General features: G+C 42.1%; 1 protein-coding gene across 2 annotated transcripts in view; it reads left to right on the top strand.

Annotated features, from left to right (window-relative positions):
* ME1 (malic enzyme 1) overlaps positions 1–21,791 on the top strand; it is a 336,698-nt gene that overhangs the window by 144,885 nt on the left and 170,022 nt on the right. For both annotated transcript variants that reach the window (XM_084622076.1, XM_084622077.1), the window contains one exon: positions 10,427–10,502. In XM_084622076.1, coding sequence (XP_084478202.1) covers positions 10,427–10,502 — 76 coding nt within the window. The remainder of the gene's footprint in view (positions 1–10,426; positions 10,503–21,791) is intronic.

Below are 21,791 nucleotides of genomic sequence, written 5' to 3'. Positions count from 1 at the left end.
ACTACTGCTCTGTGGCAATTCCTGTCCTGGCTGATGGATGACCCTTTGAGTCTAGAGCTTGATGAACATTTTCTGACAAATGTTTCATGAAAAAGTGCCGGTTTGTTAAACCTGAAATGTCTCAGAAAGCAAGTTGGGATTCAGCAAACTTTTGTTGAATCACAGGCAAGATTCCACTGGAGCCCTGCCTGGTTCCCTGCCAGGTTGCCTGGTGGACTGCTGGAGACCTCAGGCCTTCCAGCTACAAGCATGTCAGTTTGAGTCTGCAGCTCTCAGTTCCAGCGAGCATATTTTGTTTCCAACACACCATGTGTCAGAGGATTTCAAGTTCATAATAATTTTGAAAAAATTGGCTTTGATCAGATTTGGAATGAAATTAAATTTTGAAATCTTGAAATTTCTCACAAACCAAAAATCCTGAATTTTGGTCAGCTCTTCTTGGGAGCTGTAGGCAGTGGATTTACTTAATTGCAGCCCCCAGCCTCCTTAAAAATGTTCTGGAACTGTACTAGCATAAACTGGATTTAGGATCATGGAACTGCAACCTGTTTGTGCCCCCTCGAGCTGCACCCACTGATTTTTGGGTACAGCAGAGTATCAAGCCCGATATGAGAATTCTGCCATCTCTATTATCACTTCTTCATTTACCAAGGAGATGAGCAGGGTGTAAATGCTCTTTGTACACTTCAGCCTCATTTCACTTGCCCTTCATGTTCCCCCTTCCCCCCCTTTTGCATTCTCTGTTGCCCTTACTCACTCTCTTCTGTGTTCTCTCTCCCTTTCTTTGTCTTTTAGTTTAGTTAATCCCTTCCCACAGAACCCCACCTGAGAAATGAAAAAAACAAAACAAAACCATAACAAAAACTGTGGTACTAAAATGACATTTGCAAACCATTAGTCTATTCACTTTGGTTGTATGTTATAGCCTTACTGCTTGATGCTTTGTCTTGTCTATAGTGTAAGCTCTTCGGGGGAGAAACTGCTTAGTATTCTGTGTTTGTAGAGTGTCTAGGTCTTGGTCGGGGTCCCTTGTCCCTGGAATACAAAAAATTGCCTGTTTATTATTTTTATCATATTTATTTCTGTTAAAGATATAGAAATAGCATGTCAATATGATATTTAGCCAGGAGGTATTCCATTGTTGTACTTGGAGTTTCAGCATTTTGTGGCATATCATATAACTGGTTAAAAGATAGGAAACAAAGGATAGGTGTAAATGGTCAGTTTTCAGAATGGAGAGAGGTAAATAGTGGTGTCTCCCAGGGGTCTGTTCTGGGACCAGTCCTATTCAACGAATTCATAAATGATCTGGGAAAAGGGGTAAACAGTGAGGTGGCAAAATTTGCAGATGATACAAAATTACTAAAGATAGTTAAGATCCAGGCAGACTGCGAAGAGCTACAAAAGGATCTCTCAAAACTGGGTGACTGGGCAACAAAATGGCAGATTGCATTTAGCAACATTAAATTTCAAGTAATGCACATTGGAAAGTATAATCCCAACTATACATATAAAATGATGGGGTCTAAATTAGCTGTTACCACTTGAGAAAGAGATCTTGGAGTCATTATAGATAGTTCTCTGAAAACATCCACTCAGTGTGCAGTGGCAGTCAAAAAAGCGAACAGAATGCTGGGAATAATTAAGAAATGGATAGATAAAAGTTCAGAAAATATCATGTTGCCTCTATAGAAATCCATGGTACACCCACATCTTGAATAGTGTGTGCACATGTGGTCGTCCCATCTCAAAAAAGATATATTGGAATTGGAAAAGCTTCAGAAAGGGGCAACAAAAATGATTAGGGGTATAGAACGGCTTCCATATGAGGAGAGATTGATAAAACTGGGGCTTTTCAGCTTGGAAAAGAGACAGCTAAGGGGAGATATGATTGAAGTCTATAAAATCATGACTGGTGTAGAGAAAGTAGATAAGGAAGTGTTTACTACTTCTCATAACACAAGAAATAGGGGTCACCAAATGAAATTAATAAGCAGCAGGTTTAAAACAAATAAAAGGAAGTATTTCTTCACACAATGCCCAGTCAATCTGTGGAACTCCATGCCAGAGGATGTTGTGAAGGCCAAGACCATAACAGGGTTCAAAAAAGAACTAGATAAATTCATGGAGGGTTAGGGTTAGAGTTTTCCACTCTGCTGTGGGCATGAATCAGGGTTGTGTACTTGAAGGAGGCTGTCTGCTGTAGTACTCCATCTCGTTTCTTGCAGATGTTGGGAGGTGTGCAATGAATGAGGCAGAGGAAGGCAGTAAGGGAGAGTATGATCTGATGATTAAGGTATTTGAATGCCGCTTTGGAGAATTGGATCTTTTCCTGCCTTCTGCTATAAAATTCTTATGACATGCTAGGCAAGTCGTTTAAAATAAATTTTTCAGAGATGGTCACTAATTGTATGGTCCTCATTTTGTGGGTACCCAACTTGAGATTTTAGGGCCTGATTTGCAGAAGTACAAATCTTATAAGTACAACTGAAGTTAATGGGAGCTGTGCTTGAATATATAAAGTGGTATAAAATGCTAAGTACTCTGAAATATCAGCTGCTAGGTCTCTCAAATTGGGCACCCAAAGTTAGCAGTAACTTTTGATCTTAATCCCTCTGTGTATGTTTGCCATCTGTAAAATGGGGATAATAATACCCACTCATCTCACAGGAGTGTTGTGAAAATAAATTCTTTACAGTATATTATAGTGACGATACAGCATATTATAGATATTATAGTGATGAATGCCATAGAAAAGCCCAGGAGGAAATTAAAATTCTGTCTTCTGAGCAGGGTTTGAGCAGTGTGCATCAGATAAGGCATGGGAGAAAATAATGAGGAAAAAATAAAATATCAAACAGTTGCTTATTAAATGAGCATTGTCCAATCTGTGGACTAAATGAGGTGGGGTCCTGTAGAAAAAATAGTATTTGATCTTATGATTAAAGACTGTATCATAATCCATAAGCACAAGGGGGGTGAATTAAGGTTTCACAGGTTGCCTTAATTCTGGTGTGTCCTAACTTTTCAGTGCTTGACTTTGAAACCTTAATAATGTTCTTTTAACATAGTTTTTTGTGTGCACTCAGTTACTGAGCGTCAAATCCTGAACCCCTGTTACCTTTTGTTAAGGCAGTACAATAGAATAACATATGTGCTGACTCTTCACTATGCTGCTTGATTCTCAAGACAATCATACCCAATGAGCAAAGAGTTATGTAGATTTGAATTTGCTTCACAGGTGAGTAATGCAGAACTAATCAGGGAGAAGAGTTTATTGTACAAATGAGCTTCCAACCCGCAATCAATGCTCCATTGATTCTGACCCACCCTACAGGGCTCACTGAGCTATTGCGAGGAAGGAGAAAGTGGAACGGGAATGTGTGCACTGTTGGTCCACAGGGCAGTAAGGTCAACAAAGAACTGGCTAACCATATGGTGCTGCTGTTCCTCTTTGTTTCTAGCTGTGACATTTAATTAAGAAGGCTAAAATACATAGTTTCCTAATATTATTTTTCCCTTTAAACAATTGCTGTAGTAGGTTCAGGTAACTGTATTATGATATGGGTTGTTAATGTGGGGATGCAAGTGCTGACTGAACACCTTGGCTGATGAGTCAACATCTACGTTCAAAGGATAGAAAAAAAGTGGTTAAATAGCCCAAAGGTGTCTGATTTTAAACAGTATTTTCAGAGATACTGGGCTCTGTCCAAAAAGGTACCTTATACAATGAATGGTTTCAGAGTAACAGCCGTGTTAGTCTGTATTCGCAAAAAGAAAAGGAGTACTTGTGGCACCTTAGAGACTAACCAATTTATTTGAGCATGAGCTTTCGTGAGCTACAGCTCACTTCATCGGATGCATACTGTGGAAACTGCAGAAGACATTATATACACAGAGACCATGAAACAATACCTCCTCCCACCCCACTCTCCTGCTGGTAATAGCTTATCTAAAGTGATCATCTAGTTGGGCCATTTCCAGCACAAATCCAGGTTTTCTCACCCTCCGCCCCCCCCCCCCCGCACAAACTTACTCTCCTGCTGGTAATAGCCCATCCAAAGTGACCACTCTCTTTAAAATATGTATGATAATCAAGGTGGGCCATTTCCAGCACAAATCCAGGTTTTCTCACCCCCCCCCACCCCCCTCCAAAAACCACACACACAAACTCACTCTCCTGCTGGTAATAGCTTATCCAAAGTGACCACTTTCCTCACAATGTGTATGAAAATCAAGGTGGGCCATTTCCAGCACAAATCCAGGTTTTCTCCCCCCCCACCCCCTTTTTTTTAAAAAAACACACACACAAAAACTCACTCTCTGGCTGGTAATAGCTCATCCAAAGTGACCACTCTCCTTACAATGTGCATGATAATCAATGTGGGCCATTTCCAGCATAAATGGGTTTCATGCTGGCAGCATTTGAAGTGAACTCTTAGACCTTAATATTGCTGGATTCCTTTTATCTGGTGTTACAGCTACATAGTGGAAAAATTTCTAATATTCCTTTCTCAGATGGTAGCATGAGGATAACTGGCTGCAGGATGAAAACTTCTCATTTTTTTTCAAACTAGCCCACATTTCTGGGAACTTCGAGCAGGGTTACAATGTATATGTTTTTCTGACTGAATGTGTCTCATTGAGGATGGCAAGGTCTCTGCTGAACTGCATAGTTAAGAGACTGTTGTCCCTTAACAGACACAAAGGGAACTGTTAAAACAGTTTCAACCCTAGCAGTATGCTCTGAATATCCCCTTATATAGCGTTATAGTTACATTAATGTAAAACTGGTTTGCGATCAGCATTAGACTTTAAAACTAGCTGCTTGTGGAAGAAGGTGTTAGAGAAGAGTGATTTGGGGAAGAGGATTCTGGAAAGTCTGAGAAAAAAGGGAGATGAGAAAATCACTGAGAAGAAAAGGAGAGAGAAGACTGAATATAGAGCTACAGAGACAAGAAATGAAAAAGACAAGAGAAAATTCTCTCTCTAATACCATGGGTATCTGGACAGTCAGAGAAATGCTGCCTTCAGAAACAAGTGGAAAGAAGCAAGAAGGAAAAAAGGGGAGAAAAAATGTTGGGGTATGACTCTTATGTTTACATTTTGATCCCTATTTGTCATTGTTGTTTGGATGCTGTCCCACTGGAACAGATTTCTAAAATGAATACGGCATACTTCTGCAAAGTTCCTTACAAATGTTTTAACAATGTCATCGGTTAAGCACCCATACTGCTTTTATTTCCCCCGTCAAGGAATCCATTCCAATGAGACCTTGCTCCACAGATTTTGAAAGGTCACTTTACCACTCTGGGCTGGATTCAAGCTCTTTAGAAAATCCATACAGCTTTTTGCTTCATTTAACACAGAGATGTTAGGTCAGTTTAAGTCTAAAAGAAGGATGGCTGTACAGCTCTTTTCTTTGGTGTTCTTATAGTCAAAAGTAATTTTAAACTCCACGATGCTTACAATGCTTAAGCAATACTAATTGGCCTTAGGTGATTTATAAAACGGACACAGTAATTTACAAGTTTTACAAAATAACAATGTCTGTGCTGTGCATCACAAAACACAAACAAGCCAAAACCTTTTGGGTTAACACATGCAATACTAACTCACAAGCTGCAGATTTCTTCTCTATCCTGTATTTTATTGTCATGTCTTACATTATGTGTCCTTGGTTGATTTTTGAATTTATTTGTTTTTTGTATTTATAAATGCACACAGTTTTGCCTGTTTTTCCTATAATAAGAAAACAAAATGTGTTGTATCTTTCCTTTGGTTAGGAATTTTTGGACTTAAGCAATATTGTCAGGTCAATCAGATATATACAGTATGTTCAACATACTATGATAATGTGTGATATAAGAATATATAAACTTCTGTTTATAGAAAGATCTTTAGCTAACAGTGGAGATCTGTGGTAGAAGTAGTGTTTGCAGAAATTTTGAAGAAAAAGATAAATTAATTGTAACTAGAGTAGCATGTATTGTGTATGTCGTATATTGACAAATCTTCTAAAACTTTTTAAAAATTAAAGTAAAGCAGGACTATGAGAGACCTACATTGTGTATTTTTACTGGCAGGATTTTTCTGTTGACTCATCCTGTTAGTAAGTATTAAGTTGCATGGAACCATTGGTAGATATTACTGAGGCAGTGGGGCTTGTAAACTTGACTCTGAATAAGGGAGTGTCTCTTAGAGCAGAGAAGGTCTAAGCTGGACAGTCATCTAGGAGGAACTCTATGAGCTGCAAAGGCAGGGGATGGAATTTGTTATACTGTTAGGTTTCAGAGTAACAGCTGTGTTAGTCTGTATTCGCAAAAAGAAAAGGAGTACTTGTGGCACCTTAGAGACTAACCAATTTATTTGAGCATAAGCTTTCGTGAGCTACAGCTCACTGCTGTAGCTCATGAAAGCTTATGCTCAAATAAATTGGTTAGTCTCTAAGGTGCCACAAGTACTCCTTTTCTTTTTGTTATACTGTTGTAACCCTTCTGCCCATCAGAGTTGGCAACAACAAGGGCCGGGTTCAATATCTAGGGGATTCATTCCAATAACACAATGCAAACCGGCTTGAGTGCCCACCCAGTGACCTGGGATAAATATATACCACCCCCGCTGGGCGCCTCCAAGAGGCAATACTTCCCCTCTCGCAAGCACATAGTCTGAGTGTAGCAAAAGCCTTTTAATATCAGAGAGAAACAATGTGGCATTATGTTGGGGAAACACCACCAACAGGATTCGTAATACAACCCATGAGCAAAACCCCACCCCAAGCAAATTGGGGCATGCTCTTTCCCTTTGGTTCTTGAGTCCAGCAACCCCAAATCACCCAAAGTCCCAAAAGTCCAATGACCCAAAAGTCTCTTTCCCTGGTCAGGGGAGCCCCAGAGTTCGAAAGTTTATCTGCAGAGCTTTACCTCCCAACCTGGGTGGAGATGGGGGGGGAAGAGAGGTAAGGGGCACCTTACATGATCTGAAGCTGACCACCCCACAGCTCCATAGGCCTTCGCTCCGCTCCGCCAGCCGCCCCACGAACTGCTTCGCTCGGCTCCGCTCGGCTTGGCTCTGCTGCCCACCAGCAGCTCCCACCGTCCCACAAACTGCTCCACCAGCTGGTCCACGAACTGCTCCGCTCCACATCCCACAAGCAGCTCCCGCCGTCCCACGAACTGCTCCACCAGCCTGTCCACAAGGCACTCCAGCTGTCCCACAAACTGCTCCACAATATATCTTCAGGCTCCCCCACTACTTAACACAACACTCAGTGATTTCAGCTCTTAGTCAGTTCAGCTCTTTGGTGAATTCAGCTTGTAGTAGGGGAGCCTCAGTGCTGGTACACCATTAGCCCGAAGTGAGCTCAGCAGCCTGTAACTAGACTCCTAATGGAATCAAAATTAGCTCTGATATTCCACAGTGGAGAGAGGAGGAAGTTCAATTAGCATGTAAGGCCCTCACCAAGGGGCCCATGCCACCAAGTATTAATACCTATCCCCAGCCTCTCTCAAGTCACAGAGTTTTGGAACCCATGACCCTTGCCTAGCGAGTGCTACTTAGTTGATGGTGAATCCCTCCATCATAACAAAAGGCCAAGTACAGTTCCCAGCACAGTTCCCATAATCAGGGTAATAACAATTTATTCTTCCTGCCCCAATAACAGAGACACTGGGGATCCCACAGCAGCCAAAGTGACCACTTGGGCAGCTATGGCCTCATTCTAGGTGGGGTGGGTGTGCCTATGCAAATGAGATCGGCCCCTGAAGTTCTTTTCCACAACTTGCCACACCTCACCACCAGATGTCAGGGTGGAGCTCATCCTGACACTGCTTACACTGTTATGAGTTTCTTTGTAAACAAATCCAAACACTAGGAAGGGACTGATTTTTCATCTGATAATGCATTGACTATATTTTGGAACAGAGTGGAAAAAGTCACTTATTAGTCACCCAAAGCACAGTGAAACCTGCATGTATAGAGCACCTGAAATACTTATTCCCCATTTCTTAGTCAATATAATGCATCCTAGGTGCTTACCATATGTAGGATCGGCTCTAGGCACCAGCAAAGCAAGCATGTGCTTGGGGCGGCACATTTCCAGGGGTGGCGTTCCAGCCATCCTTTTTTTCCCCCCGGCTCCGCTCAGTCAATCAATGAGACCCTGCATTGGGCAGGGTGGCGGGCTCAGCGTGGGGGTCCCGCCCTGATCCGCCCCCTCCCCCTACGGCTGGCCCACCCCCCAGCTGTTCTGTTGGTTACTGTCCCCTCTGCAGAGGTGGGTCGGGGTCTGAGATCGGGCTGGGGGCCCACGGGCGGGATGTACAGCCCCGAGCACCTCACTCCAAACACTACTATAGCATTACACATTCTTTTAACAGTACCAGTATCAATGGCTTCTGGTGAGTGCAGTTTCTCAAAACTGAAATTACTAAAAAATTATTTGAGGTCCACCATGTCTCAAAATTGTTTGTTACGACTCGCATTAATTTCAATTGAAAGTACCATTGCAAAAAATTTAGATTTCACTGAATTATTAAAAGACTATGCAAGTATAAAAACCAGAAAAATTCAGTTCATATAAATTCTTTTAATTTATGAGAAACTGGGCGCACCAGAAGACACTAACGTTTTTCATTACAGTGTATAGTTGAACCCAAATTGTTTGTAATTGTGATTTTGTTAAAATTAAATGAATACACTAGGAGGAAATTGTTTTATTTCAGTAACTACAAATTCTCTGTTTTCATTTTTTAAAAATTTTAAACAGACAAAACAAAACATTTCAAAATGCAAACGTGTAAAAGCCAAAAAAAAAGGGAGGGGGCCGCCAAGAATTTTTTTGCTTGGGGTGGCAAAAAACCTAGAGCCGGCCGTGATCATTTTGATGGATCAGTGGAACACGTTTCATAGTATATTTTGGGCTATTATTGTGTGGGAGGAACTTGATCTAAAAGGTTTAAATGTTTACCTGATAGTATATAATAGGTAATTGTCCCAAATATCTTAAAGGGACAAGGTGGGTAATATCTTTTATTGGACCAATTTCTGTTGGTGAGAGAGACAAGCTTTTGAATTTACACAGAGCTCTTCCTCAGACCACATCCATGATGGTGGATCCCTTTGCACCCATGAGAACTCCAGTGAAATCTGTGAGGTTCCATTGACTCCTTATGGCCATGGGTCCACTTGCCTGGAGGAGGCAGTGGGACTGTGAGACCATGTGCAGTAAATGTTTATATAGTTTTTCTTGTCTCTGTAATAAAGACAAATTTTATAATAATTTTACCTTACTCCTGTGTAATTTGTATTGAAATCTGTGTAATCCTGTGTAATCCTGTATAACTTGTGTTGAAATCTTCTTTTTTGTCATTTTCTCCATGGTTTTTAAAAGTGAAGTCAATGAGACTTCTGCTGTTGTCTTCATTAAAGCTAGGATTTCACCCACTCTCTCACATGGGTTATGAGATAATACTGCATTTCTTATGTGCATATAACTCCCATTGCAGCTGAGGTAATTTTGAAAAAGGGCTGTAGGATGATAAAAAAAATCAGTGAATAGTGAATTAAAATACCACTTGTAGCTCATTAGTATAAGTTCCATTGTATTAGCAGTGCTAAATAACAATTTTCAAGCATTCTGCTAAAGTAAAATTATGAGTACATTCAAAACTACAGGATATTTCCTCTTTTGGGGGGCCCAAGGCAAGTTCTGTATATGCAAAGCTTGTAGTATAATACCCTTGTTGCACACAAGTCAAAGGGGATGTCTAACCCTAAAGGCTGGTGGACTGTTTTTTTAAATAATGTATGCAATTGCTCCTGCATTCTTATAATTTGTACTTAACCTAGAGCATTTCATGGATACCTTATACTTTAGTTCATAGGAATCGGCCTATTCTTTTTCAGTCTGCCAAATATATTTTTTAGATCTGCATGAAAAGTAGCTATATCATATGCTACATGAATTTGTAGTTTCAGACAAACATCCTATGAAATGCATAAACAATTTAAAATATGTTTTAAATTCAGTCTTATTCTTAATATTGGTTTATCTGTTTTAACCATGGGGCCAAATACTGTATTTTTAAGTAAATCAATCAGAGTTTATACCTGAGTGGCCAAATCTGGCAATCTTTTACCTTTTTGAGTGCTGAATCAGTTTTAAAAGTAATATTGTATTCCATAATAAATTAAACACTTTTTTTGATTTAGCTCATAGAAGTGTTTCTCACAGGCTTACATCTCTAAACAGGTGGTTATTGAGAGTTCCATTTGGTCCTGTGATTGTTTTTATGATATACAGATATTTTAACACATAGCTGCTTGATACAGAGTAAATTAAATAGACATTTAAGTAAATGCTAAAAATTTTAAATAAATGTTCATATAATGTAGAAATGCAAAATATTCATTTATTTGCTTGCAGAGGTCTTTTTATCACCATCCATGACCAGGGGCACATTGCTACAATGCTTAAATCATGGCCTGAAGATGCCATAAGGGTAAGTTCAATTTTATTTGTATGGCAAAGTTGCTTTTGATCTGTATCTTTGTAACTGTGGCTAAAATGTTTTGACTAGCTACTGCTTTTAATTCAAATTAAATTAGGTTGTATAGTGGTATTAATTAGTTGCTATAGGTTTCTTAAATCACTGTTGTATCAAAGCCACTTTCCAGTTGCAGCTTCAGAATCTTGTGGCTTTTAAACTGTGCTATGTGTTAGGATTTCCTTTGCTGTTTAGAATTTGAACTTCTTGATAACTTGCCAATTATATTCAGTCTCATATAATTTAAAGGTTTCATTTGTTTTTGAAGATGATATGGATTGATTTAATTATTTACATCTGAATGATCTCTACATGTGGATCAGTTAACTCCCAAATATGACATCTTCTCTTTATTTCTCTATAAAGAAAGTTCTGCTAAGCATTTTACAGTCAAAGCAATTTCAGTAATAATTGATTCTAAAGAGTTCTTCCACAAGCTGTTTCTATTCTCCACCTACAGTTGTTTGTCATGGAATAAGGTGTGAAAATTATTCATTCCTTTAAAATATCAAAGAAATCATTTCTATTCTGATCCTAAAATCTGAACATACTTTAGTATAAATGAGTGACAAATGCATCAATAAGCAATGTAGATGACTTTTGGAAAATACAATTTGATCCAAATTGTCATTATAAACTGGGATTCTCTCCTTTTTTATTGTTCTTGCTCTCTCCATCTTATTGCAGCTGTGAATTAGGGATAATGGTGCTTGCCCATCTTTGTAAAGCACTTTGAGATCTGCAGATCAAAGTACCTCTGTAAGCAATAGATGGTGGGAGGTGATGGTATTCATTTTATTATATTGTTTTGTATCCTGAGGTTGCATTCAGGCTTAGTCTCATTTTTAAAATAATAATTATTGTTGATTAAACAGGAATGCCCAGGTTTTTGTGCAGAGAATTTCTTTTTTACTTAATATTTTATTTTGGAGTATATCTCCTTTTTATCCCATTTTTTTGTTTTTGTTTGAGCCCTTAAAAAATGTGCTGCTGAGGTCAGTGAGTGTTCATATCCTGTGAACAAATACTTATAGGTGCTTTTATACCATGTAAAGCCTCCTAGAACAACTTTAACAGCTGTTTTTTCAAAAACACACTGAAATAGCTTAATGAGGAAACATTTGAATGGTCCAAATATCCATGTAAACAGTGTGTTTGTGTGATACACAGTGATCATTAACTTATGTCCTTTATTTAAATTTACAAGACCAGATTTGGTTACAATGTAATAAACAAAAATTGAACTTAACAGATGTTCAAGTTATCCTTTTGAGTGTAATATGTTCATTTCTACTGGCTTAGTCTACCTTTCCTTGTGAATGAGAGTTTTACAAGAAACAATCTAAATGTACTGACTTGGAATACACTAGAACTACTTTGCAACATATTTTTCCATATGTGATCTTTAAGATTTGTTTTAAATAGTTTTATAACAGCAACATTTGGTGGAGATTTTACCACAACATGCAGCTTTAAATCTTGCACTGATTTGTGAAATACAGACAAATGTTTTGGTTTCTTTTTCCATTTCCAGCATCTGTGTGTTGACACCATTTTTAACTATTTGCTTGTTCTATATATCTGTCATCTGCACGTGTATTATATGTAGAAACACACATACAGTATGTGAATGTGGAGAGGTTAAATGGATTTAGCAAGGACAGGTACATTATAATGTTGCTTGCAATTAAAATGTTACAATAGAAACCATTAAAAGTCAACATTTGCTAAACATTTCCTGAGTTACCACAGACATCTTTTTTAAATTAGTGCACAAGAACACTGTTGCTTATAAAGTAAGGTTATGAAGTAAGGTTGATGTATACATAACCTACCTATCACAAAAACACAAAAGTGAGAAAATGAAAAATAAAGGCATTTAATAGTACATATAATCTGTTTCTGCACCCAGAGAGAGAGAATTAACCACTAAATCAGACAACACACCACAACTTTAACTGCCTCAGCAGGGATACCAGCCTCTCAACACCCCCTGCTCCCCTAATTGCCCTAACAGCACTGCAAACAGATCAGACTCCCCCATCCACCCTTAGTCTTTTTTGAACTCTAACCCTCTCTGGAGTTGGTTGTTACTGACATATTACTCTAAGCCTCTAGGGGATTCACAGAAATGGCTACAGAGGCTTAGGACTCAGTTTCCCAGATTGTCAAGAGTCCAGGGCAGAAATAGAACAGTCTGGAAGGTTCTACAAGAACCAACCATAAGCCAGAACTCAGAGACAAAGGGTTTGAGTTTTACTTTTGGGTTTGGCTGCTGTTGGAGTAGAGTGGAGAGAGAAACATGACTGCCTGGGAGGTCCCCATTAAACTTCCCATTCCTACCCAAAGGAAAACTTTGACCTCTGGTGCTGTGTGGGTCACTGAAAAGTGTCAGCCCAACAGAGATCATCAACCCAAGAGGCTGAGGAGTGATTTCAGTTTATACTTCATCTCTGACCCTTTTCTCTGTCACCTCATCCCTGACCCCAGCTCTGACACTGGGCTCTGATTCCTGGCTACCGACTTCTGCTCTAATCACTGGGCCTGACTCATGCTGTAACTGCTAGGCATAACAGCCCACATCCCAGTCATTGACCGTTTGAACTGCTCCCCCCGAAAGACAACACCAGTTAGAGAATTAGAGCTGATGTGGTGAGCATGGATCCTACAAAGACCAATATCTCTCTGATGGAGATAGTGGAAGTCTTACAGATCTTGCAGGTCCAGGTTGCCATCCTGCAGGCACAGTCCTGCAAGTTCAAGCCACACCACTTTCAGTTGATGACCCCTGCTATCCTTGAGCCTAAGCTCCCCCTACCTGACAAGTTCAATGTGAGTCGTGACAAATTTTGTGGGTTCCTAAATCTGTGTCATCATCTCCTATTTCTGCTATGCCTGCAGTCGTACTCCTCCGGCCAAGTGTGAGTAGGAATGGTTATCAGCCTGCTTACTGGGGAGACTGTGGTTTAGGTGTCTCCTGTCCTGGAGAAATCAAGCCCACTTCTGGGACTATTTGAGGACTTAGTTTAGGCAATGGCAGTAAACTTCAATGACCCAAGTCGTAAGCATATGGCCGAAGCCATGCTTTAAGTGATGAGGCAGGGATGCTGTCCAGTTGCTAAATATGCAGCAGAGTTCTGATGTTTGATAGTAGATACCGAGAGGAACAAGGCTGCCCAGTTTTATAATTTCTGACTTGGGTTAAACAATGACATTAAAGATGAACTGGCATGGATGGGATCCCTCTCTGGCCTGGATGCCTTAGTCAATCTATGCATCAAGATCGACCACCTCCTGGCTAAATGATCCAAGTAAACAGAAGTTCCTACTGGCTTCCGTCAGCTCTGCTGATTCTGGCCTCTGGATCACCAGTTCCTTATCCATCATCTGAACCCCTGCAAGTCGACCAGGTCCAGCCCCATCTTTCTGACGTGGAGAAGAATCGATGCTGAGCATCGGACCTATGCTTATATTGCAGGGAACCAGTGCACATTATATCAAGCTGCCCTGTCAAGGTTTGATCTGCATGCCATGCCCCAGCCCTGGTAGGGGAATCTGGGCTGGGTTGGTGTCCTTCACTTTTCCCCAGCAGTCCACACAGCAATTGTCCATCAGTACCTGGTGATGGCCAATCAGAATCCAACACATCCCTCCTTCTCTGGTTCCAGCTCCGGCACCTTGCGATGCCTGACACCAACCTAGAAGTGCTTGTGGACTCAGGTGCCTCAGACAATTTCATGGATCTGGAGTTTGTCCGAGCACACAATATCTCTCCCAGTCCTAGGAGTATCCTGAGCTAGTGCAGTCTAAGTATAAGCACTCCTCTGCTTTGGTACTGCAGAAGACAGCACTGTTGACTTCGGTGCCTTTGCAGGTTCAGTTGAGTCCAGAGCCAGAAGGACCACCTTCCACATCTGCAACACTGCAACACAGTGTACTGACCTATCTTGTTACCGACCACATCAGAGATGTTTGCAGCTACCAGGAATCTCCTGACCCTGATGGTGCCAGTATTATCGGCAATACAAGAGTCAACGCTATTGGTGCTGGTGGGCGTAGCAGGGTTCCTACAGCACTCTGTACCATGCCAGCCTCATGTACCCTTCGATACCATCAATGGGAAAACCCATGATGCTTGCCTCTCTGCAGGCCTCTCCACCTTGGCACTGGTTGCTGGCACCATCTGGAACTATGCTCAGTGGAAGGAGAGTCGTCTTCTTCTAAATCAAAGGGTCCTACATTTCCTAACCACAGAGTTGCTCTTGCTACCCCTCCTCCAGTTATTTCCATCCTTCCATGGATCCTGTCACAGGAGTACTATCGAGTCGTTAGCCAGGAGGTCACTGGGGGCCTATACTTGTCCAATGGCTTTTTTGGAATGGTTGGGGTTCCCCCCCTCCATGTAAAGATCATATTCCAGGCATTCCTATTTGGTGGCCTTGGAAAGGTGTGTGGCACCTACCTATTGGGAAGCACCCGTTCCTGATTCCAGTCCCAAACTCGATAACAGATATCAAAAGCCAGCTCAACTGGACCCTGTGGATCAAAAAATGGAAGAAGGCTGGCCTCTTCTTCTTTCTCCTCTGACAAGGCAGTCTCGGGAGGGGGCAACTTGCCTTCCTCAGATGGCTATAAGGCACACCAAGAATTGTTAGAGGGATGCCTTAAGTTTGGGCATACAGGTGGAGAAAGTAAAAGAATCCTTACATTGCTTGGTTGACATTTTAGCCATTGCAGGTCCTTCCAGAGTGGCCCTGCCTCTCAATGAGGCCATTATGGACCCAGTTAAGGTGTTATGGGAGACCCCTGCATCTCTTCCCCTCAGTTCAAAAAGGTCCAAATGCAAGTATTATGTTCCCGCCCAAATATGAGTTCCTTTACTCCCATTTCCCCCTTCCCTGGGGTCCCTGGTAGCATTTGTTGCCAATGAGAGGGAAAGGCAGGGACATCAGGGCATAACCCCAAAATCAAAAGACTCAAACTAGTTAGACTAGGCTAGGAAGGTTTGGCTAGGAAGGTTTGTTTTACTCGGGGCTTGCAGCTTTAGGTTGCAAACCAGCATGCAGTTTTGGGCAGGTATGACTTCAATGTGTGGGACTCCATGCTAAAATTTAAAGACATGCTTCTAGGAAATGCTAGGCAGGAGTTCTCCTTCTCGTGGATGGGGGGAAATCAGCAGTGAGGGCCTCACTGCAAGCTGCTCTGGATGTGGCTGATCTGGCTGCCAGGTCAATGGCTTCAGCAGTGGCCATGTTTAGGAGCTCCTCATTGCAGTCGTCTGGGCTCTCACAGGAGGTCCAATAGACTATAATAACCTTCTCTTGGAGGGATCCTCACTCTCTCTTCAGAGAAGACTGACACTGAGCTCCCTGTGTGAAAGGACTCAAGGGTAATCTTCCAGGAAGCACTGCAGGCCTCAGCATCTCCTCCGACATTGTGCTCCAGCTGTCTGACAGCACCTGCAGAGAAAAAAAGAGTAAAGGTTATAGGCATAGACCACCTCCTTCTCCTACCTCTGAATCAATGCCTGCCCCACCTAGCCATCCAGAGGGTTCTGAACAGGCAGTTTTATGGAGACTTGAGGACATTATACCAGTTTCCAGATGCCAGACCCTGTTTTTCCTTTGTTTGCAAACGACCTTTCCCATTTCCTCAGTTCTTGGTCTTGTATCACCATGGACCATTGGGTGATGGGCACTGTAGGAGTGGTATATATGGTCCAGTTTATTTCTACCCCTCCTTCCCACCCTCCCTCCTTGTTGCTCTTCACGGACCCCTCGCACAAAGGACTTCCAATTCAGTAGGTTCAATCTCCCCTTCAGGTGGGAGCCATAGAGGAGGTTCCACAGAATTTAAGAGGAAAGGGTTTCTGTTCCCGTTCTTTCCTAATCGCAAAAGCAAAGGGAAGACTCAGACCTATATTAGACCTGTGCCAGCTCAACAAATATCTCAAAAAGATAAAGTTTTGCATGGTCACCATGGCATCCATGGCATCCATTATTCACTCTGGAGACTGGTATACTGCACTCAATATAAGAGATGCCTACTTTCATGTGTCGATATACCGAGGGCACAGAAAGTTCCTCAGGTTTGTAGTGAAGCACCCACATTACTAGTTCACGGCGCTTCATTTTGGCCTCTCTGCTGCTCCTCAGGTGTTCATGAAGTGTTTGGCCTTGGTGGCAGAGTTCCTGAGGAGACATGGAGTGCAGGTCTACCCTTACCTGGATGACTGGCTAGTCAAGGGCCAGTCCAAAGCTCAGGTTATATCCAGCATATGACTAATTCAGTAAGCCTTCAAGGCTGTAGGCCTACTGATCAATGCAGGCAAGTCTACCCTTTACCCGGTACAGAGGATAGAGTTTATAGGAGTGGTGTTACACTCTACCCAGGCCAGAGCGTTCCTCCCAGAGGCAAGATTCCAATCTATTTAGTCTCTCATGACAGACCTCAAGTTTCAATCACAACAGCCTGAAACTGTAGGAGGCTTGTACGACACATGGCCTTGTGCACATATGTAGTACGACCCGTGAAGTTACACCTCAAGCCCCTCCAGACATGGCTCGAGTCCGTGTACTTGCCAAGCTGTTTTCATCTGGACACTGTGCTCATGGTACCTTCGTAGATTCTAATTTTGCTGAATCAGTAGTTGGATCCTTTCAATGTTTGTATGGGTGTTCCCTTTCTCCGCCGTGAACAGTCAATGACACTGGTCTCAGATGTGTCAGCTCTAGGGTGGGATGCTCACTTGAGGCCCCTCCAAACTCAGGGTCTTTGTCCTCAAGGGAGCTCACTCTTCATACCAATATCAGAGAGCTCAGGACAATTTGTCTTGCCTGTCAGTCTTTCCTACCTCATATCAGGGGGAGAATCCTATTTGTTCTTACAGACAACACCGCTGCAGTGTTTTACCTCACCAAGCAGGGAGGAGCTTGCTCATCCCTCCTTTTTCAGGAAGCAGTTCACCTGTGGGAATTTTGCATAGCCCATTCAATCAACCTTGTGGTCTCTTACCTTTCAGGGGTGTAGAACAAGCTAGAAAACCGCCTGAACAGGTTATTTTTGAGTCACCATGAGTGGTCTCTTTGCTCAGATGTAACCAGATGCATTTTCCAGCACTGGGGGCCTCCCCAAATAGACCTATTTACAATCAAGTCCAACAGAAAATGTCAGCAGTTCTCCCTGCAAGGCCACAGTCCAAGCTCCATAATAGGCATCTTCCTGCTACCTTGGACATAAAAGCTTTACTACAATTTCTCCTCAATTCAACTCCTATACAGAGTGCTACTAAAGATCAAGTGGGATCATGCCCAGATTATATTAATATCCCCAGTATTGCCCAGCCAACACTAGTTCTCCATGCTACTGGACTTCTCAGTGGGAAATCAAATCTCACTTGAATTTGATTTCTCAAGACCACAGTCAGCTGCTCCACCTGAACCTGCAATCCCTTAATTTAACATCCTGGAAGCTCCAAGGCTAAATCTCAGTGAGCAGGCTTGCTCAGAGTAAGTTTTCCAGATCTTACTAAGTAGCAGAAAGCACTCACAAGGGTCAGGGAACTGTCAAAATGGAAGCGGTTTCGTATCTGGGCTTGTCAGACCGGGGTCTCATTGATACACTCATCCATCCAACATGTAGTCAACTGTCTGCTGCACCTGAAACAGCAAGGCCTTAGCCATTTTCTCTATCAAGATTCACCTGGCAGCAATATCAGCTTTCTATCCTCACTGGTCTATGAACTAAAACAACAATCAACATTCCATTCAAGCCACTGGCAATGTGGGTACGATCCAGACCTAACATTCGTGTCTAAAGACCAAAGTGGTAACACTCTCATCATAGCATTTCCAAACAGCCAATGCAGGTCTATAATGATCTATGTAGGCATAGAAATTTCTGTGTTCTTTCCGAAGCAGGTACCACAATGGAATTTTGCTAAAGCTGATTGGGATGCCTAAAAACATCTGTAGAAAAGACTGTAGATACAACTGTTACAAGAATTCCAGCAAGACCAGAATGCTATCAACAGTTCGCAGGGCTCCTGAAAGTAGCAGGAAAGAAGAACATTCCCCGAGGATTCTGGAAAAAGCAAACTCCCTGCTGGACGAGAGAGATGCAGGAGTTGCTCTGGAAATACAATCAGACCAGGAGCTCTCATACTTCAAAAGCCCTGCTACACTTTATGGCTTTATTGAGCGCAAAACCTTGATTTTACACGTTCAAGTCATCAAGCATGGAAACTACTACGATGTCTTGGGACTGCTAATTCCACAGAGTACTAGCCACCAAATATCTGGCCAAATTCAATTGCCTCCAAACTGGTGGAGAACACAAAAGGACCACATGATAAGCACACAAGAAGAGAAGTGTATCAACAACTTTACCGAAAACTTGCCTCAATCGCCTGAGAAGAACCTTCCACTGTCAGCATAGGGGAAGTAAAAATGAAAAAAGGGAAGGCTGCAAACCCTGATGGTATTCCATCAGAATTCCTCCACCATCTTGGCCCCAAAGGACTCCAGTGGGTAGCAACATTGTACTCCACTACCTTAAGGACAGTACAGATCCCTGAAATATGGCATGAGGCAATGGTAATTGCCATTCCGAAGCCTGGAAAGCCCCCTGATGAAGCAGGAAGCTACAGGCCAAATTCTCTATTATGTACAACCTATAAACTTCTTGAACGTATCATCCTCAAAAGAATACACCCTTGTACTGTTGGCAGGCTTCCGGCCAAAACGTAGTTGTTGTGACCAGTTCTGGCACTCACACCTCACATTCAGGCTGGCTATCAAAAAAACCTAAAGACTGGCGCAGTATTTGTTGACCTGTCATCTGCGTATGATACTGTATGGATTAAGGGCCTGATGCTGAAAGTTGCTAAAATTATACCATGTTATGAAACACTTTGCCTGCTGTGGACCATGTGAGTAACAGACACCTGCGGGTGTACCTGGATAATAAGACCAGCTCACCCCGTATCATAAACAGTGGGCTAGCACAAGGCTCTGTATTTGCGCCAACCCCCTTTAATATTTACATAAGTGACATGCCTCCAACTAAATTACGAACATTTGGATATGCAGATGATCTTGCCATGACAATCCAAGCATCAAACCTCCATGACATTGAGAAAGCATTAACTGAGGACCTCCAAAATATGGAACAATACTTCTGGAAATGGAGGCTCAAACCAAACCTTGGAAAAACAATAGTAAGCACATTCCATCTTGATAATAAGAGTGCCAAAAACACTCTGAAAGTAGATTTCTGTGTTAAAAATGTGCAACACGATTACACTCCGACATATCTTGGAGTGAAACTCGACCGCACCCTCTCCTTCTATGATCATCTTGAGAAGGTAGCTGCAAAAATAAAAATGAGAGCCAACATAATCCAGAAACTAGTAGGTCCAACCTGGTGTGCATCAGCATCAGTGTTGCGAACATCTGCAATAGCACTTATATATTCAGTAGCTGAATATTGTGCACCGGTATGGAGCAGATGCAGCCACACATGACTTGTAATATGACTTGCAGCCACACATGACTTGACACAGTTAAAGACAGTGATGCGGTGCATCACGGGAACCCTTCAGTCGATTCCAAAACCACGGCTACCTGTCCTGTCTAATGTCGCTCCCCTGCCGATACGCCGAACTGCTGCAACATTCTGCGAAGCTCAGCGAATCCAGAAAAACAGATGTCTTCCTATTCATCAAGAATTTGACAATGCCCCCCCCCACAACATCTTAAATCCCTTAAGCCTTTCTGGGAATATTTGTTTAGCTTCATGCAATCAAGCTATGATCAGAAGGAGGCTTGGAAAGCAGATTAGGCTAAACAAGACTTAAAAAATAAGCACCTTGTGCCAGATCCCCTGCAGAAGGTTTTTGGGTTTGACCTTCCACGGTCAGCTTGGTCAACTCTGAACCGAATTCAAACCAACCATAGTAGATCTGGATATCTAATGCACAAATGGAAAATCAAGGAATCCCTGGTGTGGGAGTGTGGTTCCCCACAATAGATCGTCGAACATATCACTACCTACTGCCCAACTTATAAGTATAAAGGAGGCATTACTGCAATAAATTCTGCTGTTCGTGATGTAGCCATTTGGCTCGATCATCTTCTGGTGAAATTATAATTGCTGCTCTACACCAGCCATATGAAAGAAGACGACGACGACCCTTGCTGGGATAACTTCTGTTTTTTCTAACAACATGAGAATGACGTTGCACCCTCAATTAAGAGAACCTGTTCCCCCATGGGACTTGAACTTGGTCCTGTCTAAACTTATGGCCATTTGAGCCTTTGGAAATGTGCTCTGTACTACACCCTTCATGGAATGTGGTTTTCCTAATTGCTATCACTTCTGCCAGAAGAGTCTCTGAACTGCATGCCCTCTCATCTGAACCACTATATACAGTCTTCTTTAAAGAGAAGGTATACTTATGCTCTCATCCAAGTGTTGTCTCTAAAGTAGTTTCAGTTTTTCTTATCAGTCAACCAATTTACTTATCTGTATTTTACCCAAAACCACACACAAATAGGGACGAGCAAAGGCTACACATAGAATCATAGAATATCAGGGTTGGAAGGGACCTCAGGAGGTCATCTAGTCCAACCCCCTACTCAAAGCAGGACCGATCCCCAACTAAATCATCCCAGCCAGGGCTTTGTCAAGCCTGACCTTAAAAACTTCTAAGGAAGGAGATTCCACACCTCCCTAGGCAACGCATTCCAGTGTTTCACCACCCTGTTAGTGAAGAAGTTTTTCCTAATATCCAACTTAAATCTCCCCCACTGCAACTTGAGACCATTACTCCTTGTTCTGTCATCTGCTACCACTGAGAACAGTCTAGAGCCATCCTCTTTGGAACCCCCCTTTCAGGTAGTTGAAAGCAGCTATCAAATCCCCCCTCATTCTCCTCTTCTGTAGACTAAACATCCCCAATTCCTTCAGCCTCTCCTCATAACTCATGTGTTCCAGTCCCCTAATAATTTTTGTTGCCCTCTGCTGGACTCTTTCCAATTTTATCACATCCTTCTTGTAGTGTGGGGCCCAAAACTGGACACAGTACTCTAGATGAGGCCTCACCGGTGTCAAATAGAGGTGGGACGATCACGTCCCTCGATCTGCTGGCAATGCCCCTACTTATACATCCCAAAATGCCGTTGGCCTTCTTGGCAAAAAGGGCGCACTGTTGACTCATATCCAGCTTCTTGTCCACTGTAACCC

Source organism: Lepidochelys olivacea, assembly GCF_965140295.1.
Source record: "Lepidochelys olivacea isolate rLepOli2 genome assembly, chromosome: 3".
In the NCBI taxonomy this organism is placed as follows: Eukaryota; Metazoa; Chordata; order Testudines; family Cheloniidae; genus Lepidochelys; species Lepidochelys olivacea.
This window is presented reverse-complemented; position numbering and strand designations above follow the sequence as displayed.